This window comes from Prionailurus bengalensis, chromosome F2, assembly GCF_016509475.1.
Source record: "Prionailurus bengalensis isolate Pbe53 chromosome F2, Fcat_Pben_1.1_paternal_pri, whole genome shotgun sequence".
Taxonomy (NCBI): Eukaryota; Metazoa; Chordata; class Mammalia; order Carnivora; family Felidae; genus Prionailurus; species Prionailurus bengalensis.
The window spans coordinates 23,570,116-23,597,387 of record NC_057353.1 but is presented as its reverse complement, the minus strand read 5'-3'; the positions used below and the strand labels follow the sequence as shown (position 1 = coordinate 23,597,387).

Genomic DNA, 27,272 nt, shown 5'->3' with positions numbered 1-27,272 from the left:
AAGACTTTTGAAAAATAAAAATATACTCCATTTATTCTAATTGAAATTAGGGTCATGTATGACAGTAAAATTCAGACAAAAGAGCATTTCTTCAGTATTTCCAGCGATGGCTTCTGCAACACATCTGTATCGTCCCTAAAATGAGGAATAAGAAATACAAGTAAATAAAATGTTAGATGCCTCTATTTTATAAGACTTTTATAAGAATTTTGTCTTATTAGGAGGAAGCCATTTAAATTAAATTGGTTATCATTTTCTCAGTTTCCTAAGGAAATGAAATTTTGTATGCCTTTTGAATCCAGTGAGCAGAAACCTATTTATTTCCCAACTATAAAGGGATATTATAAGGGGATATTTTTTTAACAGTTTTTTGAAACTAGTCTGTGAGATTTTCAAACATACAATATCCTTAGAAAAATAGGTAAGGATATGCATTTTAAATGACTATTTTAAAATAGTCACCCAAGGGTGCCCGGAGGGCTCAGTCTGTTAAGCTTCTGGGCCCCGCGTCAGGCTCTGGGCTGACAGTGCAGAGCCTGCTTGGCGTTCTCTCTCTCTGTGTGTCTCTCTCACTCTCTCTCTCTCTCTGCTCCTCCCCCTCTCACACTTGCTTTCTCTCAAAAAATAAACTTTCAATAAATAAATAAATAAATAAATAAATAAATAAGATAGGTACCCAAAGTGAAACATATCCAAAATTTCTTTGCCAGGCATCTAATGCAAATATCTAAAATTACATCATTACTATTCATGGGGTCAGTTACTGAGTTATACATGGCGGTCATTCAGTGCTTTTACCCAAAGATATTCAACATATTAATTATGAGCATTTGCATTACTTTTAGCCATGGATGTTAGAGGAAAAAAATGAAGTGAAAAAGAGCTTTTTTGTGTGTTACTTTTCCATATTTCCATATTCTACAGAAAGAAGAAATAGCAAAACACCCCAAACTAAATAAAAGCAAAAACCAAAATCTTAAACACCTTAAGGTTGAATAGCTATTTTTGAAGTTGTGAATGGCTTGTTTCAAATTCTTAACACATCTGTTACTGCAAAAGATTAAGAAAGTACAAAATGACTCTTGAACAATACCTTAGAAAATCGTATTCCCCTGAAGGAGAAGCCTACTGTTGTATTCACAGTCTCTACAAACAAAATACAAAATACAAAAAATTATATTGGTCGTCATCGGGTGATTTTGTTTTAATATAGTATGGAGTGTACCTTTTATGCTGCTACTGGCAGCAGCAGTCCCAAGCGAATTGTAGAGGAGTAACAAACTTCCTACCCCGGCTATGGGTCTCCTATGGCTTCCTCGCCACCCCAAGCATCTCTCAGTATCAGCCTATATTTCATCCCTTAGGGGATACAAAATTTTAAGGCCTACTTGTCTCAATAGTGAATGAATGAATAAGCCAGTGCTAATATGCTTCATCCCAAATTACATGTGTGCATATTTAATACTGCTACTCCTTCAACAGAGTAAAATAGATCTTTATAAAGGTGGAGGAGAGTTGGGAGGCAGCCAGGAAACCAAATCTCCTTCCAATCCCACCACTGAGAAGCCTAAGTAGTCACTGCTGAAATGCACAGCCATGGACCTGGCCCTGCAGAAGTTGTGGACAGAGTCAGAAGTGCAGGAAAAAACATACTCTACTCTCCCACTCAGAAACACCAAAGGAGTGAATTTACAGGGTAAGGATAGAAAAGTAGAAATGTTTTGAATCTCTAACAAAAGCAATAGTGGCCAAAAATATCTTTTAAAGTAATATAAATGGTCAAATGCAAACTATAACCATTCTTGTTCTCCTAACTAGCCAAAGAAAATCCTTAATAGCAAATGAATAGATTATGTCTATTTTCACAAAAAAACATCTATTTGCTTCTAGATGTGAGAAATAATCCCACTGCCCCAATCAAAGGAGGGACACGGAGACTTGGAGCACAGTGAAGCGAGGCTTTAACCAACATTCTTGAAAGAGCAGGTATCTGATGGACAGGCACACTTGGGGCAGTTGCAACAGACAATGTATCTCCTAGCATGCAAGTCCCTCCCCTGATTCCTCATTGGCTGAGGACTACAGAGGTTATAGCCTTGCCTGGAAGTTGCCTATACCCTTGTAAGGCCAAAAAGTAGTCTGACTGGAACAAATGTATATTCCTTGAGGTAATTCAGAGACTTCAGTTCTTTGGCACATGGTCATTGCAAAGTCTGTGAAAAATAAGCCCAGGAAATGAAGAGAGGAAGAAGAACCAGGAAGTGAAATGTCTAAGGGTTTGGGACTCCATTGTGTGATGGGGAGGGCTTTGTACATATTTCCAACAGGTTGTAAACCTACTGTTAACTAGACAGCACAGCTTTTATTTGGCATTTCTGAAAATGAATCATCTCACTTCTCACAAGGGTATATCCTTATTAAGGGTGTTAGCACACGGAGATGTTATTTCTTGAGCCTAGTAAAGTGATCATGTCTTCATGATATTCTGATTTTTCATTCAAGACCAATCCAATTCAAATGTAATAGTTCAACAAGTATTTATTGAAAGCTACTATATACCAGGGATTGAGGAGACAAGGGGCAAGAGTTAAAGTCTACTGGGGATATAGGCATGCAAAGAAGCCATTCCAATACAATGCAATGAAAAGATGCAGTAAGGATTAAGGGAATATAGCATTTTGGTAAGAGTGATAGTTCCAGATCTGAATCCCAGCTCTCCTACTTACTTGGAGTGTAGCCTTGGGCAAGTCACTTAACTTCTCTGTGCTTCAGTAAAATGGCAATGGATAGTAACACCTACCTTTTAGGAGGATCATGAAGGCTATATGAGTTAATACATGTTAGTGCTCAACAATGCTTGGAATGTAGCACTCATTAAATGTTACTAACAGTAAAATCTTAGTTGTTATAACATTGTTATTCCTTCTCCTTTCTAGACCCTCTTTCCATGGCATCTTGTGAATAACAATGATCCATTAATATTATCATTGATATGATAATGACTGTTATTCAAAAGATGCTGGTGGGAAGGGAATCTAGAAAAGAGAAGGAAGTGGGCTGAATTGTCATAAAGGATGGGAAGGAAGGACAAGGAGGATTTTCCAGGTGGCAGGAAAAAAAGGAGCAAAGGCAGGAAAGTGAAAATCAGTATGACTAATGCATACACCTGCAAGAGGCTCAGCGTTATTAAAGCAAAAGAGAAGCAGGACTGCTAAGAACTACATCTTGTGCTAAGAAGTAAGCAAAAACGGGCTCAAGTTCCACATTTAAGAGAATGGAGGCAATGAAAGAACAGCCAAGAGTGTGAAATGATCACATTTTATTTAGAAAGGTGGGTCACATGACCATATCACACATGAATTTAAGGGTGGCACTAAGAGTCAGGGAGACCAGTTACAGGCCAGGAGGTGGTGACAGCAGTGAAGAGAAGAGGTAAATGCCTTCCATGACCACCAGCTCAGGTGCCCTCCCCCATTATGATCTATCTCATTAGCCTGCTGCTCTCCTTGAGAGCACTTATCAGAAACTGAATCTTATTTCATTTTTGTCTTATTTCATGACTTAGTAATGATCTCGTTTACTAGTTCATGAGCTCCATGAGGACAGGGGCTTTGCTTTGGTCACTTCTGCATCTCCAACTGCTAGTACCTGGCTTCAGGAACAGCTATAAAATTTACAAAGCCCAGTGCAAAATGAAAATGGGGGCCTCTTATTCAAAAGGCAGGAGAGACATCCTATGAAAAGTACTGAAATATAAAGCCTTTTCTTTTCCTCTACTGTCTCTCTCTAGACTTGCCATGATATTTTTTATTTGTTATTTAATCTCATTTGAAGTAAAACAAAATTTTAAATTATCATTCATCTTAAATTGCACAATGACAGGGTTTTTTTTTTAATGTTTATTTACTTTTCAAGAGAGACTGTGAGTGGGGGAGGGGCAAAGAGACAGAGAGAGACACAGAATCCAAAGCAGGTTTCAGGCTCTGAGATGTCAGCACAGAGCCGGACGCGGGGCTCAAACTCACGGACCGTGAGATCATGACCTGAGCAAAAGTCAGACGCCCAACTGACTGAGCCACCCAGGCATCCCTGCACAATGACAGTTTTAAATACAAATATCAGAGCTTTTAACTCTGAGGCAGAATCACTGAAATTACACAGTTTGTATTTGGTGGCTCATCCCCAGAAGGTGCTTCAAGCTGACCAGAGAAAACTAGCACAAGCTTGACATCAGACATTTGAAAGAAGGAAGAGAAGATATGGCCAGGCATGGAATGATCCAAGGGAATGGTCTCTTGGCTCAGAGTGAAAGGTGAGTATAGAAGCTCAGGGACACCCAGGGGGCTGCTCCATGAGTGGGGCACTTATGCGAAGCGTGGGCCTGAGAGCTGCCTGATGGGGGCCTCCCTCCCCTGTGCTGCCAGGTGCCTCATGCCTCAGTTTGGGGCAAAGAAGACAAGTTAGGCCTCTTTCCTTCCCAAAGGCCCACTGTCACATGAGTTACCTTCAAGCGTTTTGCAACTTCCATGTAATACCTCCAGGAGCTACCTGTTGGTGGGGAGGCAACCCACTGATGGTTGGAAAACCCATGCACCCATGGTGCTGCCAGTCCAGGTGGGGTGGGTCATGGCCACATTGCACTTCAGACACTGCAGGGCACCTGCACCTGATCCTGACCCTCCCTGCATACAGGCCCTCACCAGCGATAGAGGGCAGCAGGGGTCACTGGCTGTAGCTGGGAGGGGGTCCCAAGCAGGGTCCAGGGTGCCAGCAGAGGAGTGGGCAGCTGGGAGCCAAGAACCCATCTAGGGGAACTGCATGCATGCCCCACTGTCCCATCAGACTTCACTTATAAAACACACACTTAAAGATAAAATTAATAAGAATCTCAAGTCTATGATCAGAGAATATTAAACTCCAAATGTGAAGCCCTTCTAAGTATGAGGCCCTGGCTGTGAAGCCAATCCTGAAAACTTTGTGTGAGAGAGGAAGGTAAGGAGATGGATGAGAATTTGAGAAAGAAATCAAGAGTAACTCTGAGATTTCTATCTGAGGAGACTGCCCAAATGTTTACTAGGTCAGGTGGGAAGAAGGGGCACTAACCTCTTCTGTACAGTAGTCTTCTTTTTCAATTGTTTTGTCTCTCTTAGAAAGCTCATAGGTTGCTCATAGATCCCATTCTATTCTTATGGGAAGTTAGCTTGAAGCTTCTGCCCACATTCAAGAAGCCAGGAGAGAACTAAGGCAGGGCCAGAGAAAAGGAAGACAGAGCCCCTGTTTAGGCCCCTCTCTACAATTCCCATGCAGCTCACTTGTGGTCCAGCACAATTTTCCTACCCACCATGTAGAATGTAGGACCCAAGCCTCAGATGGTGTTTTATTAGTTGAATCATGTCCCTCAAAAAGATGTTGAAGTCCTAACCCTGAGTGCTTGTGAACATGGCCTTATTTGGAAATAGAGCCTTTGCAGATGGTCAAGATGAGGTGGTCTCTAATCTGACTGTGTCCTTATACAAAGGGGAAATTTAGACACAGAGACAGAAATGCATAGAGAGAAGACTATGAAATGGCACAGGAAGAAGATGGCCATCTACAAGGCAGGAATCGCCTGGGGCCTTTAGAAGCTAGGAGACAGGCCTGGAACAGATCCTTCCCTCACGCCCTCAGAGGGAGCAAAGCCCTGCCAATACTTTGATTTTGGACTTCTAGCTTCCAGACAATCAGATAATAAATATCAGTTGTTCTAAGCCATCCAGTTTTTGGTATTTTGTTACAGCCACTGAAGCCAAACCCTGGAAACAGGTCTAATGGATAATTAAGTTTAAGATGCCTTTGAAATAGCCACTTATTTATTTTCAAATGTGTTTTTAAAAAGAAACAAGGGTGTGTGTGTGTGTGTGTGTGTGTGTGTGTGTGTAAGATGTGGTAATACTGTGGGTAATTTTCATTTTATTTTTGCTTGCCTATATTTTCTAAATATCATATCCTAAAAATATATGACTTTTGTAACAAATACCAAAAGGAAAACTATTTTAAAAGTAGATATGTATGGTACTTACTAATTTGATTCCCAAATTTTCAAGGGTCTTGATAGCATCAATGCTTCTTAAATCAGAATGTCCTGAGCTCTGAGCCCATATACTCAGCTACCAGATGGACATGTTTACTTAAATGTTCCAAAATTACCTTGAGCTCAATATGCCTAAACCAGAACTCATTGCTTTCTCTTTAAAAATCTGCCCCTTCTGCACACATCATTTCAGATAATGGCACTTCCACTAATCCCAGTCACTGGCCGTCCACCAGCCCTTGATTTTACCTAAACTTTGCCTGCCACATCAAATCAGTCAGAATGTCCTGCCAGTTCTGTCTCCAAATATGCCCTCTTTCTTCACCTCCCCTCTGTTCCCAGGCCGCCATCTTTGTTCAGCCCTTGTGGTCTCTCACATAGCCTCCTGGCTACACTTCCTTCCACCCCAGCTTCCTACCTCAGCCAACCCCCGCCTCCTTCCATATGGACACTAGTTATCTGCAAAACTGAAAATCTCAGTGGGTCATCCCTACCCACTGATGACAAGATGCAAGCCAATATCTTGTGCATGACTTACATGCTCGCTCCTGTCCCCTTTCCTAGGCTCATCTCCAGCAATTCCCTACAGCACATTCTGCTCCAGCTACAAAAAACTACTCTCCAAATAAAGCATATTCTTTCAGGGTTATATGTGTTTGCATATGCTGTTTCTTCTCCAAGGAATGTCCTTCCTCCTCCTCTCTGATGTTCTCAGATTCAAGACTTTACTAAAATACTCTCTGAAACCTTATCTGAGTTCTGTCATAGTAAATTGGTAACTATCTAGTTAAACTAGGAGCATATAATTCTATCAGCATTTATGACATTTTATTTTAATTTTTGTCCAGGACTGTCTTTCCCAGAAAGAGGGACCTTCTGAGGAAGGACCCTATCATTCAACTTTGGATCGCCGGAGCCTAAATCATGACTTGCTCAAATTAGGTTCAACAGATGTTTGTGGAAGGAAATGCAGGAGGGAAGGAAAAGCCAGCAGACTGGGTTGAGTCTGACACATTTTAGATCTCAAGAAAGTGAAACTTTGAAAACTCAGACAAAATGTCAACATAATCTATCAGAGATTAGGTGGGATTGTGAAACAGTTGCTTTAAAAAAAAAAGTAATCTGCCAAAAGGGTTTTTGTTTGTTTTTTGTTTTTTTCCCAAGAGAAAGCATGGTACACTGGAAGACTGGGCCTTAAGAGTCATGAGGCTACTCTGTTACTAGCTCTCCAAATGGCGAAGGACATGCTCCTGAACCACTGCAGGCATCAGTTCCCTCACTTGTAAAAATGACAGGACTGTAAAATCAGGAACAAAACGACTCCTAATACCCATACCAATATCTATTATTCGACAACTATAATTCTTGAATTCTTATTCTAAGTACTGCACTAACCTTTTTATATACATTTTCTAATTATAGCCTTAAAACCATGTACAATAGGTTTCACGGCCCCCATTTTACAGGTGAGGAAAATGAGGCTGATAGAGGCTAAATCACACACACAAGCTCACATTGCTGGTAGATGGAAAAGCTGGGACAGAGCCTCAGATCTTTCCAACTCTGAGCCGAGACATATAAGCAATGCCAACTCCATTATTTGCATATGGTTTGGGGGTGGCAGACAAGTCAGAGCTGTGGAGTGATGGTCAACTGGAAGACGTATCTTGAAGTTTCACTTGCATAGCAAAAAAACTAATGTACTTAGAAGCAATTTTCTTAGTGAATGCTAGGAAACACAAGATCAAATTGATGTCCATGTTAGAGCCGGTATAAGCCTGTTATGAATTTTTATGCTACTCTCATTCCATTCATTCCCAGCCATTATTTTCCGGTTTTTGTCCCATCTATATCTAATTTATGCTGTGTTGCTAAATTTAATATATTCATGTAAACTATCTCTTTTTTTTTAAACAAGAGAGGATACAAGTTAATGGTAATTAATTATATAAGAAAATATGCAACTGCAATAGTAATTTTTAAATGTTAATAAAACAATTGGGTTTTTTTTAAACCTAATAGTTGTTTTAAAACTTCTTTTTTTAAAAATGATAATGCCCACTATCAACAAGAGCTGAGATTAAACTACAGAGATTAAAATACATACATGTTGATGGTGACATAATGTATAAAAGGGTAGATTCCTTTAGAAAAGTGATTTGGCCTTATGTAAACAAAACCACAAATACAGTCAACCCAATTAAGCTTGGATATTTCCCTGGCAGTTATATGTAACCCCTGCAAACATATTCAAATCTAAAATATGAGAAAAATTATATACAAAGATATATCTATTACAATATTATTTATAATAGTAAAAATGTCAGAAGGAAAGTAATTAATTGTCCAATAGGAGAATGGTTAAATAAATCAAAGCATACCCACTAAGGGAGATGTTTCACTATGTAATGTTTATACTTCAATTTTCGAACCACATGAATTATCTAGTCAAAAAATGAAATACATTAACTTTTAAAAAGAAAATTATTGGGGCGCCTAGGTGGGTCAGTTAGTTAAGCGTCTGACTCTTGCTTTTGGCTCAAGTCATGACCCCAGGGTTGTGGGATAGAGCCCTGCATCAGGCTCTGTGATGAGTGCTGAACATGGAGCCTGCTTGAGGTTCTTTTTCTCTCCCTCTGACCCTCTCTCTCTCCCCCGACTCTCTCTCTCAAACAAAAAATAAATAAAAAGAAAATTATTGGGGTGCCCGCCTGGCTCAGTCAGTAGAGCATGCAACTCTTGATCTTTGGGTTGTAAGTTCAAGCCCCACATTGGGTATAGAAATTACTTAAAAATAAAATCTTTAGGGGCGCCTGGGTGGCTCAGTCGGTTAAGCGGCTGACTTCAGCTCAGGTCATGATCTCTCGGTCTGTAAGTTCGAGCCCCGCGTCGGGATCTGTGCTGACAGCTCAGAGCCTGGAGCTTGTTTCAGATTCTGTGTCTCCCTCTCTCTGACCCTCCCCCATTCATGCTTTGTCTCTCTCTGTCTCAAAAATAAATAAATGTTAAAAAAAATTTTTTTAATTAAAAAAAATAAAAATAATAAAAATAAAATCTTTAAATTAAAAAAAAGAAAAAGAAATGATTATAGTGTAGCATAGTTATAAGTACATAAACAATGTACATACATTGAAAACTCAGAAGGAAATACTCCAAAATGTCTTTGGAAATAAGATTCTCTGACTTTTTTTTATACTTTCCAATTTTTTGGTAATGTGACAGTCTAATATTTATAAACATTTAAACTATTTAAAATACTAGTTTAAAAATTACTTGATTTACAGTAAGTGACCTTTAAGGTCCTGAACTCTGAAATTTTCTTATTCTGTGAATATTATCAGGGCAGAAAAAAGCAGGGGAAGATATTGAGGAAACCACTGTAAAAAAAAAAAATCGAGTGAGTTTCTTTTCTTTTTTTTAATAAAATTCTTAAAAAGTACTTTTTTTTTCTTTCCCTGCTGATTCCACCAAGCCTGTTCCCTTGGCTGTGGTTTAGTGAGTTTCTATAAAAAATAGTAAATGTAATGTTTAGAAAAAGGGATCCATAACCAAGGATAAATGTACAATATTAATCTGAACAAGGTAAAAATTTTAGTATACCTTTTAACACACTCAAATAAGTACCATCTTAATAATAATTCAGTAACATAATTACAAAATGTTGTTTAAGCTGCTAAAGTAAAAATCTTTGGATAAAAAAATGATTAGAAAAGGAATTTCACATTTTCAGTGCATTTAACATTCAGAACATTCTCACAAACTATTATGTTCTATTCTGAAAGTAATATGAATCGAATGCTTACCTCCCTTCAGAGCTCTGCAAAAAGAATAAAAATCGTCAGATCCCCGGCAAATAACTTCTTTGCGCACTGGCAAATCCATGGAGTTTATGGATAAATAGAGATTGAAATATAACTTTTTAATATCTCTTCCTTAAAAAGAAAAACAAATCTCATTAGTCCCCCAAATAATAGATTCTTTTATAAATAATAATTAACATGTGTTGTACACTTAAAATATGTCTTTTACTTTTCCTACATTATTTCATGTAATCACGACAACTTGCTACATGGGTATTGTTATCCTTGTGTTACAGATGAGAACACTGAAGCTCAGAGAGGGTAATTAATAGACGGTAATCCAACAGAATATTTCACAGTGAAAATTATGTGCACTAGTCCTAAAAATAGAGGAACCTATGTGTTTGAGAAAACTATCAGGTGGTTATGTAAAATTTCCAGTTCTAGTTCCAGTTCTGCTAGGAAGTTCAAGAAAAAGGAAAGGGAAAGGAAAGGAAATGAGGATAATCAACTCATTCCCATATTTTAGGAGTTTTTTTAAATGTTATTTAGAGAAAGAAAGCATGTGTGGGGGAGCAGCAGAGAAAGAAGGAGAGAGAGAATCCCAAGCAGTCTCCATGCTGTCAGTGCAAAACCTGATGTAGGGTTCAATCTCATGAAACTTGAGATAATGACCTGAACCAAAATTAAGAGTTGGAGGGGCGTTTGGGTGGCTCAGTCAGTTGAGCATCTGACTCTTGACTTTGGCTCAGGTGATGATCTCATGGTTTCCTGAGTTCGAGCCCCGCGTTGGGGTCTGCACTGACAGTGGAGAGCCTGCGTGGCATCCTCTCTCTCCTTCTCTCTCTCTGCTCCCTCCCCCCCCATTCACACTCTCTTTCTCTCTCAAAAAAAAAAGAGTTGGACTCTTAACAAACTGAGCCACCCAGGCACCCCTTAGGAGTTTTGATGAAAGACTTCTTGGAGAATAAAACTGAACCTTTTGATTAGAAATTATATGTATTAGTTATCTTATTATTCTTTCATGGTTTCCCTTTTACCATTTAACATGGAAAATTCCAGTAAACACTGCATTTTGCTTACCTCTTCTAAGTTATTCAGTTAGCCCAACTGGAAAATATGTACAATCTTTTTTATGATAAAAACAATTATTGTGGGCTCCTGGCTGGCTCAATCAGTAGAATATGTGACTCTTGATTTCAGGGTGATAAGGTCAAGCCCCACATTGGATGTAAAGATTACTTTTAAAAAATTTATTATAACCACTACCTCATTGAAAATATTTTCCTAATAAAGTCACCATGACTCATTGTAGCCATAATCAAAAGAAAATTTTTCCATCTTTAACCTGAACTTGGTGTGCTTAACAGAAATGCCAGCTCCTTCCTCAAAACTCCTTCCTTTGGCATTGGTGCTACCATTCTCTCCCAGTTGTCTTCCAACCTCTCTGACTCCTTCTCCTCATTGACTTCTCTTTCTTAGGGCTGTATCCTCAGCTCTCAATTTTTACTTTGCACACTCTCCTTGGCTTTAAGTGCCACATAAGGTGATAATTCCCAAATCATCATCTTTAGTTTCAACTTTTCTTCTAACCACCTGTCCCACATATGCATTCAATATCTGTCTTCAAGTGTTTTCCGTTATCTCACCCAACAGATCCAAAATTTGATTTCCTCACCTTCACCACCATATGGGCACTAGAATCCCCAACTCCAGTAAATCTCACTAGCCCACTTTTATCCCCATCGGCAGTCTCTTAATGCAGGCCCTTATCACTCTGAGCCTAAAGTACCACCAACTTCCTAATTTGTCTCCACTTCTCTACTTGTAGGGTAAAATGTAGAAAAGAACATCATACGGTCTGTTCCAAACAGTGGTTCTATGGTCCACTCCATGAACTGTGTCTGGCACCACTCCAAAAGCAGGGATGTGTGCAGAAGTTGAAGAGGTGTCTTCACAGGGAATTCCTTGAGACATGGGTATATGGCAGTACTGCAGTGCTACCAGTGGTGATGCAGGACAATGAAACTTTTTTAATTTCTGCATGGAACACAGCATGATGCCAGTCTTCAGTGACTCCAAGAAAGGAAGTGCTGCTTTGACATCTCAGCAGTTTACATCTTGAGAAGCTTTTTGCCCTTGGACATCACTGTGGTCATGTTGGACACATGAACAATGGTCAAAGTGAAGTACTACTTGTATGAATCAGTAGGCCAGGGATACCAATGTGGGTATCAGAGTGAGAGACAAGAAACATGTATAACAAAGAGAACTGTTTTTGAGTTCAGCTAAGACAACTCCAAGAACTTTCAGATGTAACTTTGAAGGAGGCTTAAAGTCCAGCTTTATTTTTTTACTAATCAGTTAATAGCATATAAATAATTCACCAGAAAAGCTATAAAGCCTCAAAATAAATAATTTCCATCCCTAACCTATTTTTGGTTCAAGTTATTATAAATTTTATTGAATTGAAGTAGCTATAGGCCCATAAAAATAAGGTTGATTTCTATGAATATGGCCCCAAACTTTACACAGACATTCTAATACATTCTAGGAAAACTCAGGTCATAATTGTAAAACATTATAAAAAATATGACTAAATAATCAATGAAACCAGGAGTTGATTCTTTGAAAAGTTTACAAAATTGATAAACTTTAGTCAGACAATTTAAAAAAAAAAAGATGAGGGACTCAAATAAATAAACTCAGAAATGGAGGAAGAGAAATAACAACCAACACCATATAAATGCAAAGGATTATAAGAGAATATTATGAAAAATTATATGCCAACAAATTAGACAACCTAGAGGGATGGATAAATTCTTAGAAACATACAACCTTCCAAAGCTGAATCAGAGAGAAACAGAAAATTTGAACAGACCAATTGTCAGCAATTAAATTGAATCAGTAATCAAAAAACTCCCAACAACAAAAGTCTAGGACCAGATGGCTTCACTGGTGAATACTACCAAACATTTAAGAAAAGTTATTACCTATTCTTCTCAAACTGTTCCAGAAAATAGAAGAGGAAGGAAAACTTCCAAATTCATTCTATGAGGCCAGTACTACTCCAATACCAAACCAGATAAAAACACTACAAAAAAAGAGAGAACTACAGGCCAGTATTTCTGATGAACATAGATACAAAAATCCTTAACAAAATATTAGCAAACCAAATCTAGCAATACATTAAAAAAACCATTCACCAGGATCAAGTGGGATTTATTCCAGGTATGCAAGAGTGGTTCAATATTCATAAATCAATCAACATGATACATCACATTAACAAGAGAAAGGATAAAAACTGTACGACCATTTCAATCGATGCAGAAAAAGCATTTGACAAAGTACAACATTCAAAAACTCAACAAAACAGGCTTAGAGGGAACATACCTCAACATAATAAAGGCTCTATGTGAAAAACCCATGGCTAAGATCATATTCAATAGGTAAAAACTGAGAGCTTTTCCTCTAAGATCAGGAACAAGGCAAGGATGTTTACTCTTACCATTTTATGCAACATACTACTAGAAGTCCTAGACATAGCAATCAGAAACAAAAAGAAATAAAAGGCATCCAGATTGGTAAGAAAGAGGTAAAACTTTTACTATTTTCAGATAACATGATACTATATAAAGAAAACCCTACAAATTCCACCAAAAAAAAGTCTAGAACTGATAAATGAGTTCAGTAAAGTTGCAAATACAAAATTAATATACAGAAATATACTGCATTTCTATACACTAATAATAAAATAACAAAAAGAGAAATTAGGAAAACAATCCCATTTACAACTATACCAAAAAAAAAAAAAAAAAAAAAAAAAAAAAAAAACCTAGGAATAAACTTAACCAAGGAGGTGAAAGACCTATACTCTGAAAACTATAAAACATTGATAAAAGAAATTGAAGATGACACAAACAAATGGAAAAATATTCCAATGCTCATGGACTAGGTGAACAAATATTGTTAAAATGTCTATACTACCCAAAGCAATCTACAGATAGCAATCCCTATCAAAATACCAACAGCGTTTTTTATAGAACTAGAACAAATAATCCTAAAATTTGTATGGAACTACCAAAGATTCCAAATAGCCAAAGTCCTCTTAAAAAAGAAGAACAAAGCTAGATGTACCACAATTCTAGATTTCAAGATATACCACAAAGCTATAATAATTAAAAGAGTATGGTAGTGGCACAAAAATAGACACATAGATGAATGGAACAAAATACAGAACCCAGAAATAAACCCACAGTTTCATGGTCCATTAACCTATGACAAAGGAGGCAAGAATATACAATGGGGAGAAGACAGTCTCTTCAACAAATCATTTTGGGAAAACTGGACAGCCACATGCAAAAGAATGAAACTGGACCACTTTCTTACACTACATACAAAACTAAATTCAAAGTGGATTAAATACCTAAATATAAGACCTGAACCCATAAGATTCCTGGAAAAAAATAAGCAGTAATCTCTTTAACATCAGCCATAGAAACATTTTTCTAGATATGTCTACTTTGACAAGGAAAACAGAAGCAAAATTAAACTATTAGGACTACACCAAAATAAAAAGCTTTTGCATGGCAAAGGAAACCATCAACAAAACAAAAAGACAACCTACTGAATGGGAGAAGATGTTTCCAAATGATATATTCAATAAGGGATTAATATCCAAAAAATATAAAGAACATATACACCAACACCAAAAAATATCAATAATCCAATTTTTAAAATATGACCAATTCTTTTGTTGCTGAATTAACATAATGTTATATAAATGTTATATTTAGTGAACAATTAAGGTATTTGTGGTGGCCACAGAGGTAAGGTACTCAAACCTCCCTTCCAAAGAACCTACTGGGAGAAGGGTAGTTGGCAGACAGCCTTCAGCTGCTACATTTTCAGATCTATCTCAGAAGTCATCCCAGAGCCAAACTCCTATAATGCTCCTATCATGACCAAAGCTGCTCCTATAATGACCAAACTCCACAAGGACACTAGAGCCAAACTACCCCTATCTGTCACAGGATACCTGTGATGTGACAGCAATCTTTGCTCTAAGGCTCCCCAGTTACCTGGCTCAGAATATCTCAGGGGTGCATTTTGGTCTGATGACCCTCTTACCAGATACTCCTTCCTTTCCTCTCTCATTTCAAAGGTATCAGACCTGCATCTCAATCTAAATTTGCTCCTTGCCTACTGTGGCTTCCTCTTCACTTTATTTTTCACATCATTTCCCCTAAGAAATCTCTTGTATGTCTAATTCCTTTTTGGTATCTGCTTTCCAGAGAACACTAAGTGACTCTGTATTGTATTATTACTTCAGCCTGGAAGGATACAATCTGCTTCCTGTATGTAAGGGCAAGAGGTTCAATTGAAAATGAGGGCATTTGTTATGTAAATAATCACTTCTGCCAAATGTGGGCAGAGGGGGGTGGTAGATAAAGCACACCACATAAAGCAGTAAACAAAACCTGAGAAAAGAGGAAGAAATTATAGAACATCAGCCAGGCAAAAACTTAGATTATTTCTTTCGCCCATGGCCAAGAAAGTGGAGTGAACAGAATTGATTATTCTTTCTTCTGTGCTACCACTAAGCCTTAATGTTATCATTTCACTTACCGTACCATATTATCTACAGATCTCTCTCTCCCATTGCACTGATTCTTGAGGGTCAAGAGAAAGTCTTATTTATCAATGAATTCACAATGCTTATCACACTACTTAAGATATACTATGCATTTCTAAATATTTTTTAATGAATACATGAATGCAGAAACAAAGTTTCAAAATACAGGTTAAATGATTAGATTCAGGAAAAATAAAACACAAGTTTATCGTGTACTATTTCTGGGTTCTCAGCAACCTTTTGTCTTGTAAACTGAGAACTAAAATCAGGGGAGAAATGTTTAAGTTTATTTATGTGAAAGCATTTTTTTAAAGTGTAAGCTCCAAATATAGGTTAGGATGTAAATGATGGCGATGATGAAAACAACAATGATAATGATGATAATTAGAACTGATGTTTCCTGGGATCCTAGGGCTTACAGGGAACAGAGCTGACTAGCAGGAGAGGAAGCAAATTTTGTGTTTTCACAGACACTCAAATCCATCCTGATGCTATCACCATCACCCAACTTAGTTTTTACTAAACTGATGACAAAGGAAATCATAGAGAGGAAAACAAGACACAACACAAAACAAAACAAAAAATATTGCCTTCTTTTATCCCATCATCATCATAGTTTTTTCTAGAAAGATCATCTTCATATGTTTAAAAAAAAGTTGTGACCTACTCATATACAGACCTTTCACTAGTAAAAACCCAACTTTACTCATGAGCTGAACAGTTAATGGCTGACAAAGGATATACCTATTACATTATTCAAAGTCTCACGTTATTTCCATTTTTACCTCTGTGTCATTATGTAATCCCCTCCCCCATGAGTGTGAGCTAGTCTAGTGCCTTGCTTCTAACAAATGGTATACAGCAAAGGCCATAGAGTGATACTTCCATGATTAGGCTACATAAGATTGTGACTTCTATCTTGTTAGCTGACTGTCCCTCTTGCTGGCTTTGATGAAGCAAGAAGCCATATTGAAAAGGCCCATATGGCAAGGAACTAAGTGTTGTCCAATAGTCAGACAGGAGCTGAATACTGCCAACAACCACATGAGCTTAGAAGTGGATTCTTCTATACTTGAGCATTCAGAAGAAACTCCAGTCCTCGCTGGCACCTTAACTGAAACCTTGTGGGAGATCCTGAAGCAGACACAACTAAGTCATGCCTACACTACTGACACACAAAGCCTGCAAGATAATAGATGTGTACTGTTGTAAGCCACTAAAATTGTGGTAATTTGTTACATGGAAATATAAAATAAATACATGTACATTTGGAACACAATCATTTATCATTAATACTTATTGAATGCTTTTCATTGAAGTACAAAAACAAAACATTGGACTTACTTGGAATGAAGGAAAGATGCAAGTATCCCCGGCTTCCCTTCATTGACATACAGGGTTCAATAGCTATTGAGATAGGGACTTTCATGTTATCTAAATGGAAGAATAAAGATAATGTCAATAAATTATTATAAATCATTTGTAGTAAGTAGAGTATTCTGAATATCATTCCCCAAAAGATGCCATTAAAATTGTACGAGAAAAATTGAAGGCAGTTAAAAACATCTCCCTCCCTGAGGGAATGACATCAGCAAGATGGCAGAGTAAGAAGTCCAAGACCCTCCTTCCCCTCATAAACATACCAATTCAACAACAACTCATGGACAAATTCCCTTTGAGAGAAATCAGAAACTAATTGAAAGTTTTCTGTATCCCAGGAGAATGTGAAATCAGACTCACCAGAGTCAGTAGAGGACCTCCTTTTATCAGAAACCCTGCACCTGGCACAGCACCATCAGGAAAAGATCCCCTACCCTCCAGCTTCACTCAGGAGGCAAGAGGTTGGTTCCTGTATCCAAGTTTCCTCCAAGGTGGATACCCAAGGACTAACAAATTAGAAAGTCTGAACAGACCTAGAACTGGTATGGAGATTGAGGAGTAATCAAAAATTTTCCAACAAAGAAGAGCCTAAGACCAGATAGCTTCACAGGGAAATGCTAACACTTTTTTAAGTTTATTTATTTATTTTGAAAGAAAGAGAGAGAGAGAGAGAGAGTACAAGCAAGTAGGGGAGGGACAGAGAGAGGGAGAGAGAGAATCCCAAGCAGTCTCTACACTGGCAACATGGAGCCCAATGGAGGGCTCAAAATTACAAACAGTGAGATCATGACCTGAGGTGAAACCAAAAGTCAGATGCTTAACTGACGGAACCACTCAAGCACGCCTCTAACAAACATGTAAATAAGAATTAATACCAATCCTCAAACTCTTCCAAAAAAAAATGAAAGAGACCATTTCCAAACTTATTTTATGAAGCCAGTGTTACTCTGATACTAAATCAGACAAAGACACCACAAGAAAACAATGGACCAATATCTCTAATGAATATGGATACAAAAATTCTCAACAAACTACTAGCAAACTAAATTCAACAACAGAGTAAAAGGATCATACACCATGACCAAGTGGGATTCAATCTTGGATGCAAGGATATTTCAACATATGAAAATCAAATAATGCAATATACCACATTAATAGAATGAAGGATAAAAATCACATGATTATCTCAATAGATGCAGAAAATGAATTTGACAAAATCCAACACACTTTTGTAATAAAAACTCTCAACAAACTAGGATTAGAGGAAATGGCTTCAGCATAATAAAGGCCATACATGAAAAGCCCATAACTAACATTACACTCAGTAGTCAAAAACTGAAAGTTTTCTTCTAAGATCAGAAACAAAGCAAGGACACCCACTCTTAACATAGCACCAGAAGACCTATTCAGATCAATTAGACAAGAAAAAAGAAAAGAAAAGCATGCAAATCAGAAAGGAAGAAGTAAAATTTTCCTTGCATGCAGACATGATTCCTTTTTTTTTTTAAAGATTTTATTTTTAAGTAATCTCTACACCCAATATGGGGCTCAAACCCACAACCCCGAGGTCAAGAGTCACCTGCTCCACTAATTGAGCCAGCCAGGCACCCCAAGACATGATTTCATATATAGAAAATCCTAAAGACTCCATTAAAAAACTGTTAGAACTAATCAACAAATTCAGGAAAATTGCAGGATTCAAAATAAATGTACAAAAATCAGTTGCATTTCTATATACTAACAATGAGCTACCTGAACAGAAATTAAGAAAACAAACCCATTTACAATAGCACAAAAAAGGAATAAATACTTGGCATTAAACAAAGGAGGGGAAAGACTTGTATACTGAAAACAATAAAACACTGATGAAAGAAATTAAGCAAGCACAAACAAATGGAAAGACATCCTGTGTTCACTGATTAGAAGAATGAATATTCTTTCTTTTTTAAAAAAAATATTTTAGGGGCGCCTGGGTGGCGCAGTCGGTTAAGCGTCCGACTTCAGCCAGGTCACGATCTCTTGGTCCGTGAGTTTGAGCCCCGCGTCGGGCTCTGGGCTGATGGCTCAGAGCCTGGAGCCTGTTTCCGATTCTGTGTCTCCCTCTCTCTCTGCCCCTCCTCCGTTCATGTTCTGTCTCTCTTTGTCCCAAAAATAAATAAACGTTGAAAAAAAAAAATTAAAAAAAAAAAATTTTATTTTTAAGGAATCTCTACACCTAATGTGGGGCTTGAACATACAAGCCCAAGATCAAGAGTCATAATGTCTACCAACTGAGCAGCCAGATGCCCTAGAAGAATTAATATTCTTAAAATGTCCATATTACTCAAAGCAATCTACAGATTCAATGCATTCCCAATCAAAATCTCAATGGCATTATTTTACAGAAAAAAAAAACCTCTAAAATTCATATTGAACTACAAAAACCACAAATAGTCAAATTAATCTTGAGAAAGAGGAACAAATCTGGAGGCATCACACTTCCTGATTTCAAACTATATTATAAAGCTACAGTAATAAAAACAGTATGGTACTGGCCTAAACACAGACTTAGAGACCAACGGAATTAAACAGAGTGCCCAGAAGTAAATTCATGCATATATTGTCAACTGATCTTTAACAGGGTGCCAAAAATGCACAATAGGGAAGGGATGGTCCTTTGAAGAAATAGTGTTGAGAAAGCTGGATTTCTACATGCAAAAGAATGAAATTGGGGGTGCCTGGGTGGCTCAGTCGGTTAAGCCTCTGACTTCAGCTCAGGACATGATCTCGTGGTTCGTGAGTTCAAGTCCCACATCAGACTCTGTGCTGACAGCTCACTCTCTGTTTCTCAAAAAATAAATGTAAATTCATTTTTAATAAAAGAAATGGAATTAGAACCTTATAATACACTGTACACAAAAATCAGCACAAAATGGACTAAAGACTTAAACATAAAATTCAAAATTATAAAAACCCTAGAAGAAAACAGAGGGAAAGTTTCAAGATATCAGTATTGACAATGATTTTATAAATATGACACCAAAAGTACTGGCAGCAAAAACATAAGTAAACAAATAGAACGGTATCAAACGAAAAAGCTTCTGCACAGCAAACAATCAACAGAGTGAAAAGGCAACCTATAGAATTGGAGAATATATTTACAAACCACATAGCTGATAAGGGGTTAATGTCCAAAACATATAATTATAATAATTCAATTATAAAAAAAATTAGTAACCTGATTTAAAAATCGGCTGAAGACTTGAGCAGACATTTCTCCAAAGAAGACATGGAAATGGCCAACAGGCATATGAAAAAATGTTCAATATCATAAAGTATCAGCGTAATGCAAACCAAAATCACAATGAGATATCACCTCACACTTGTAAGGAGAGCCATTTTTTTTTTAATTTTTTTAAGTTACATTTATCTTTGAGAGGCAGAGAAAGACAGAGTGCGAGTATTTCCAATGAAGCTTCCCACATGTCTGAAGTTGTCTGATTATGATGACAAGATCAACAACTCAATACAATCAGACAAATGTTTAGAGAGCCCCTGTGGGTGCTCAGTATGGGGCTAGGCATCAGAGCAGGTGGGCAGGGGCCTCAGGTGTTAAAGAGTGGAGAACAGAGACATAAGGGTTAGTCTTAACATAAGGAAGTCTATGATTTTTCTGGGAAGACAAGACCAACTTACAAAAAATAATTAGATGTAAGAATCAAAAGATTGTATAACACTGTATGGCATGTGATTTTATTATTTACAAGGGTTTGGGAACTATTGGACGATAGCTTCATTATTTTAGAGTTACCATGTATGTGATCAAGTTCTATATTTGGTTTATTACAGAAAGTGGTAACCAGTTTCAACAAATGCACAGAACAAGAGGCTCCAATTTACCTGCAGCCGTAAAGGCCAGCATTGCTAATTCATCATAGCACTTTTTCCTACTGAGTACTGCCTCAGAATCTTTCTTAACCCATCATTCCAGGCAATGGCAGCTGGCACAGAAAATGAAACTAATGCCACTCTGAGTGCTGGCATTAAGTATTTTTAGAGGTCTAGGGAGGAAATGTTGGCTGGAGTTGAACCATCATGGCACTTAATTTTACCTCTTCAATGGAATTTCCAGTACATAAGTATGCAGTCCCTTTTGACAGGAACGCCCTTGTCATCATCAGTCAATACATTCCTTCTCCTCCTTCAAAATGTATTCAAATATCATCAACACTGTTAAGCCTTCCCGGACTCCCCCACACCTCCTTACTCCCACAGTCACAAACACACAATCATTCATAGTATTTGACCATCTTTCAATGGTCATTTGTAGATCTTTACTACAATTATTCATTTATATATCTATTTCTTCATAAAAACTGCATCAGCCTTCAGGACAGGAAGACGGTCTCATTTGTTTTTCATGTCTCTGGCACAGAGCACAGTGCCAGGCACATGGCAAATGAGAAATGTGAGCTTACTTACTTTTGCTTGGCACCTATTATGTGACAAATATCTCTCTAGGCACCAAAGAAACAACAACGAACAAGAAGTCATGGGCCCTGCTATTGAGAAATGTACAATGCCAAGGGGCACTTGGGTGGCTCAGTTGATTAAGTATCTGACTCTTGATTTCAGCTCAGGTCATGATCTCACAGTTCATGAGTTTAAGCCCTGCCTCAGGCTCTGCGCTGACAGTGTGGAGCCTGCTTGGGATTCTTTCTCTCTCCCTCTCTCTCTCTCTCTCTGTCTCTCTCAAAAATAGACGTTTAAAAAATTAAAAGAGAAATGTATATGCCAATAAAAAAATCAAATAGGGTCATGGGATAAAGAGTGTGTGTGGTGGAAACAGAGGAGTGGGGACTAGGGATGATGGACTTACTTCAACTACGTTACTCAGGGAGTGACAGGAAGAAACCAGGCCTGTGGAAACTGGAGAAACAGTGTTTTAATCAGAAGGAATTCTAGTTAGTGCAGACTAACTAGAGAGGTGAAATGACTTTGGTATGTCAATAACAACAACAAAAACATACACATACAGACACACACACAGACACATACACACAGACCATAATATGAGGTACATGGAATAGGCAAATTCACAGAGACAGAAAGCAGAGTGGAAGTTACCAGGAACTAGAGGGAGGGAGAAATAGGGAATTAGTGTTTAATAGGTACAGAGTTTCTCTTAGGGATTATGAAAATTCTGTTAATGGGATAGAGGTAAGGATTACGCAACATTGTGAATGTCCTTAATACCACTGAATTGTACACTTAAAAATGGTTTAAGGGGTAACTCTTATGTTTGCCATGTTGGTAATATAAACAATAATGATAATAAAGGCCAGTGTGAATGAAAGTTATGAAAAGGCTGGGTGGGAATCATAGGGATGAGACAAGTAGGCGGGGGCAATCTTAAGGGGTCTTGGAGGTCTTGCTATAAAGTTGGGATTTCACTCTAATTGCAGTGGAAATCCACTGGACAGTTTTAAACAAGGAGAGTAACATTGTCTGACTTATTTACATTTTCAGAAGACCTCTCTGGCCCCTGTGCCAAGAACAAATTACATAAGAGCAAGAATTGAAGTGAAGAGAGAAGAATCTGAGAGGTTGCTACAAAGGCCAAAGGAGAGACAGGGGTGTGTGTGAGTGGTAACCAGAGGATAGTCATAAGTAGTTGGCTTTAGAATATATTCTGGAGATAATGAAAATGTGAACCACCAATAATAAATTGAATGTGGAAGATAAGGAAAAGAGATAATTTTTTTTTAATTTTTTTTTTGTACATTTATTTATTTTTTGAGAGACATAGAGACACAGAGCACAAGTTGGGGAGGGGCAGAGAGAAAAGGAGATACAGAATCCGAAGCAGGCTCCAGGCTCTGAGCTGCCAGCCCAGAACTCGACGCGGGGCTCAAACTCACAGACTGTGAGATCATGGCCTAAGCCAAAGTCAGATGCTTAGCCGACTGAGCCACCCAGGCACCCCAGTAAAAGAGATAATTAAAAGGTACCCCTGGTTTGGGGCATAAGGAATTAGGTGAATGATAAGATGGGAAATATAGGAATAAACAGGCTTAGGTCAGCATAAGTCAAGAGTTCTAGCTCCAAATGGCTATTGGACTTACCAGTGGCCATGCTCAGTTTACAGAATGAATGAATGAATCCTCAGGTCATGTACAGTTATTCATCCTACTACACATAAGACAAAAGCCAGAAGTTCCTTGAGATACCAGCCATAGCTTACCTAACTTTTGCATTTTCAGTGCTCCTTAGCATAACTAAACTTAATGCCTGTTAAATAAAGCTTGTTAAACTGCATTAAATTCAGCTGACTTGACTAGGCTCTGTAGGGCACATAGGGCTTTGGATGGACCACAAAATGGCTGCATGAAACAGAAAGATGAATACAGATATTTCAAGTTACAGAACAGCAGAAGTACAATTAAAGACCAGAGAAGAGGCTGGCCTCCTCAGAGTGGGGTATCATGCAACATACCAAGATATACCTGCTTAGCTGGAAGGGCCATGCTACAAGCACATGCCCAATCAGTCAGTAGGTCCTGTCAGCTCCACCTTCAGAATCCTTGCAGAATCTTCTCATCACCTCCACCACTATTCCTTTGGTCTGAGTCACCATTACCTCTCTCATCAGGGTTATTTCGCAACAGCCTCCCAACACATGTTCCCCCACCCTCGCCCTCTTATAGGTTATTGTCAACACAGCTGCCAGACCAAGGTTTGCTTGCAGTAAAAGATAATCTGGCCCCTGACCTGCAAAGCCCTCACCTCCTCTCCATTTCCCTCTATGACCACATCTTCTACTGCCTTCCCTCTCACTCACCCATCACAGCCACACTGACCTCCTTGCTATCCTTCCAACACACCAGACATGTCCCCACCTCAGGACCTTTGTGTGTGCCCTGTGCTCTACCTCTTCCCCTAGATATCTGCATGGCTCATTCCCTCAACTATTCCAGGCCCTTGCTAAATGTTACCTTCCCAGGGAGACCTTCCTTGGCCATGCTACTTTATAATGCAATACCCTTCCCCATCTGTGCACTCTGTCTCTTCCCCTGCTCTATTTTCCTTACATAGCAACTGCCACCATCTGACATGCTGAATATTTTACTGATAAAAACTCCATGAGAGCAGGGACTTTTGTTTTTGCTGTTTGCTGCTATATAATATCCTCAATGTTCAGAACAGACATGCTAGATGCTCAGTAAATAATTGTTTACTTCAATAACCCATTAATTCTTGGGTTTCTGGACTACCTATAGCTAAATAAATGAATAAATAAATAAATAAAATGAAGGCTAGAACTGAATCAGAGTCTGATGACTTCAGTTACAAGGGGGCATGTGTCCAGGGTCTTTTAGACTGACTTGCACACCCACATCTTCTACCTTTTCCAAAGTTGAGGAACATACAGCTAATTCTTGCCATTTCTGTAGGTTTTTAGCTGAACCCCCCTCCCCGCCACCAAATTCATATGTGGAAATTCTAATGTGACTGTTGGGAGATAGGGTCTTTAAAGAGGAGATTAAGTTAAAAAGAACCTGTTAGGGTGGGCTCTACTCCAGTATGATTGGTGTCCTTATAAGAAGAGGAGATTTAGACACATAGAGAATGTCACCAGGCTTGAGTGCACACAGAGAAAAGACCATATAAGACACCGCAAGATGGCAGCCATACACAAGCCAAGGAGAAAAGCCTCAGAACGAAACAAAACTGATGACTCTTGATCTTAGACTTCCACACCCAGAACTGTGAGAAGTAAAGTTCTGTGAAGTCATCCAGTCTTTGGTGTTTTGTCACGGCAGCCCTAGCAAACTAATACACTGTAAACATCCCATAGCCTCACCAAATGGAAATCATCCTCACGGAAAGACTAAATAGGGTGTTGTTTTTGTTACCAACATCCTCACAGGAATACCTACAGGAATCAGTGCTTCCTGCACATGCATTTTGGGCTCAGCCAGGACAGATTCTCTGAGGTAGGGAAGAAAATGACATGGCAGTGGGCATAGCACTGCTGTAGCTGTGTACTCTGCTTGCTCCCCTCAGTCCCTACATCAGCGAGGCAGCAGGAAAGGACCACAGGATTTCTCAGCATTAGACAGAAAGACACAAAATCCTCCCTCAAAAATCAAATCAAAAGACAAATCGTATTTTTGTTACTAAAAGATTAAAAGCTGAATAATTGGGCTACCTGAGTGGCTCAGTCAGTTAAACGACCAACTCTTGATTTCAACTCAGGTCATGATCTCAGGGTTTGTGAGATCCAGCCCTGCATCAGGCTCTGTGCTGACAAGCTAAGAGTGTGGAGCCTGCTTGAGATTCTCTCTCTCTTCCTCTGCCCCTCCCCGGCTTGTGTGTACTCTCTCTCTCTGTCTAAAAAAAGAAAGAAAGAAAAAAAAAAACTTTAGAATGATAATAAGTATAAAGTAAATAAGGACACATGAAACATGGCACAGAGGTAACATAATTGGGGTGCCAGCCTGGCTCAGTTCGTAGAGCCATGAGACTCTTGATCTCAGGGTTGTAAGTTCAAGCCCCATGCTGGGTATAGAGATTACTTAAAAATAAAATCTCAAAAAAAAAAAAAAAAAAAAAAAAAAGAAGGTGACATAATCAATGTATGGTACACAGAAGTCAAAGGAGAGGAGAGAGTTGGCTGCAGAGTTCACTGGGAAGGCTTCCTGAAGGGGGAAACTGATCTTCTATGATGGAGAAATTTCAGAGATAAACTGAAAGGGAATTCAGTATAATCCACACATGGAAAAAAGCCACAAGTGTAAAAGATTGGTCACACAGCTAAATTGTGTTCTCACACCTGGCAATTACTTTAATGCCCTGGAAGTAACTTTATATTAGCATTTGTCAGAGTGTGTTTTCCAGGACAGTCAATACACTCAAAAAATACAATAAAACAGAAAATCTGGGGATTAAATGGGTTTTTTTTTTAATTACAGAACTTTTCAGAACTCAGAGTACGTTTGCAAATCTCCCCCAAATGATTAAACCATCAATCTTTTTTCCCAACAGAATCTCAAAGAGCTAGCATTTGTGGAAGGTATCAAACCTTCCCGATATAGCTAATAGGTAGAAAAGGGCAGCCAACCCATGATAAGCAAAGCAATAGAAAGTACCAAACCAAAACAGCAGTCAAGCCCTGATGCTGCGTATTCAGTCTGGCAGACATTTGTGAAGAAATAGGGAGGAAAAACAAAAAAACAGTGATACAGCTAGTTAATAGCATTAGGGTATGGCTAATTTTTAAGTACTCAGTACTGTTGTTTCTATATGGCTATGTGCTAAAACTTTAACCTACAACAATCCTTGTAAAACAGCTTTAAAATCACTTTCACTTCGGGGAGCCTGGGTGGCTCAGTCGGTTGAGCATCCGACTTCAGCTCAGGTCATGATCTCACAGTTCATGTGTTTGAGCCCTGAGTCAGGCCCTGCACTGATAGCTCAGAGCCTGGAGCCTGCTTCCGATTCTGTGTCTCCTTTTCTCTCCCTGCTCCTCCCCCACTCACTCTGTGTCTCCTCTCAAAAATAAATAAAAACATTAAAAAAAAATTTTTTTAATCACTTTCATTTTACCGATAAAAAAGCTGGGACACAGAAAGGCTAAGTATTTTTTGCTGAAGGTCACACAGCTTGTAACTGACGGAACCAGGCTAACATCCACTTAGGGAGGTAATTCCAAGACCCCTCAAAAGTCACAGCCTGAAACACTTAAAAAGCACTGGTTACATGCCCACTGCTTTGCTGAAGAAAAAAAAATCACATACCAGAGCAATAATCAATTCCAAAAGGCAGCTAGGATGATTCTACCTTCTCAAGAAGAACCAGTAAGTATGGGTCTGAGGCAAAAACTCAGCAAAGAATTCTGCCAAAACTGGGAAGAATCTGAAACTGGGATCACAGTGGAGAGAGCTGACCACAGGGAGCAACAGAAGCACTCAGAGGTCAAGTTCAACACAGTTGAGAGACTTGGGAAGTCTGTGAAAAATGAAGAAAATCCACATGGACAGTCACCTGCCATCACATTTGCTGCCAGCAGCAGCAGCTGGAACACACTGTCATTTCCTGTGTTCCCGCGACAGCAAAGTGACGTTCGTTCCTGTAAAAACTCACCCTTGAAGCACTTGTTGATGTTTTACTTACCACAGTGGGAATACCAAACACTGGAATCAGAAGAGTTGCAGATCCACTGTAGCTCCCCAGGTTCAGTGAAGGTGGAAGAAAACAGAGTAGAAAAAAGTATAAATGGAAACATGATTCAATATCCCCAAAACTTTAAAAACGCAAGGAGAATCAGTAAGTAATCATCAGACTCTTTCCTTTCAGTAAGCAGAAAAGATTTAACTTAGTCATTGGTCACATGATTTCTGAGCTT

General features: G+C 38.5%; 1 protein-coding gene across 1 annotated transcript; it reads right to left on the bottom strand.

Annotated features, from left to right (window-relative positions):
* Window positions 1–5: 5 nt before the first annotated feature.
* On the bottom strand, window positions 6–27,272 carry LY96 (lymphocyte antigen 96). The gene is made up of 5 exons (XM_043601218.1): window positions 27,041–27,272; window positions 16,850–16,939; window positions 9,874–10,002; window positions 1,094–1,146; window positions 6–135 (listed from the first exon to the last, which is right to left on the bottom strand). Exons 1-5 carry the CDS (start codon window positions 27,150–27,152, stop codon window positions 37–39), a joined length of 483 nt encoding a protein of 160 aa, XP_043457153.1. The 5' UTR covers window positions 27,153–27,272; the 3' UTR covers window positions 6–36.

What these genes read in the sequence shown, in the direction of transcription:
- LY96 (XM_043601218.1), bottom strand. Translation starts at nt 27,152, where the DNA reads ATGTTTCCATTTATACTTTTTTCTACTCTGTTTTCTTCCACCTTCACT. An exon ending in TGTTTGGTATTCCCACTGTG is followed by an intron (nt 16,940 to 27,040) that starts GTAAGTAAAACA and finishes TCTTCCATTTAG; the next exon opens with ATAACATGAAAGTCCCTATC. An exon ending in GGGGAATACGATTTTCTAAG is followed by an intron (nt 136 to 1,093) that starts GTATTGTTCAAG and finishes TCCTCATTTTAG; the next exon opens with GGACGATACAGATGTGTTGC.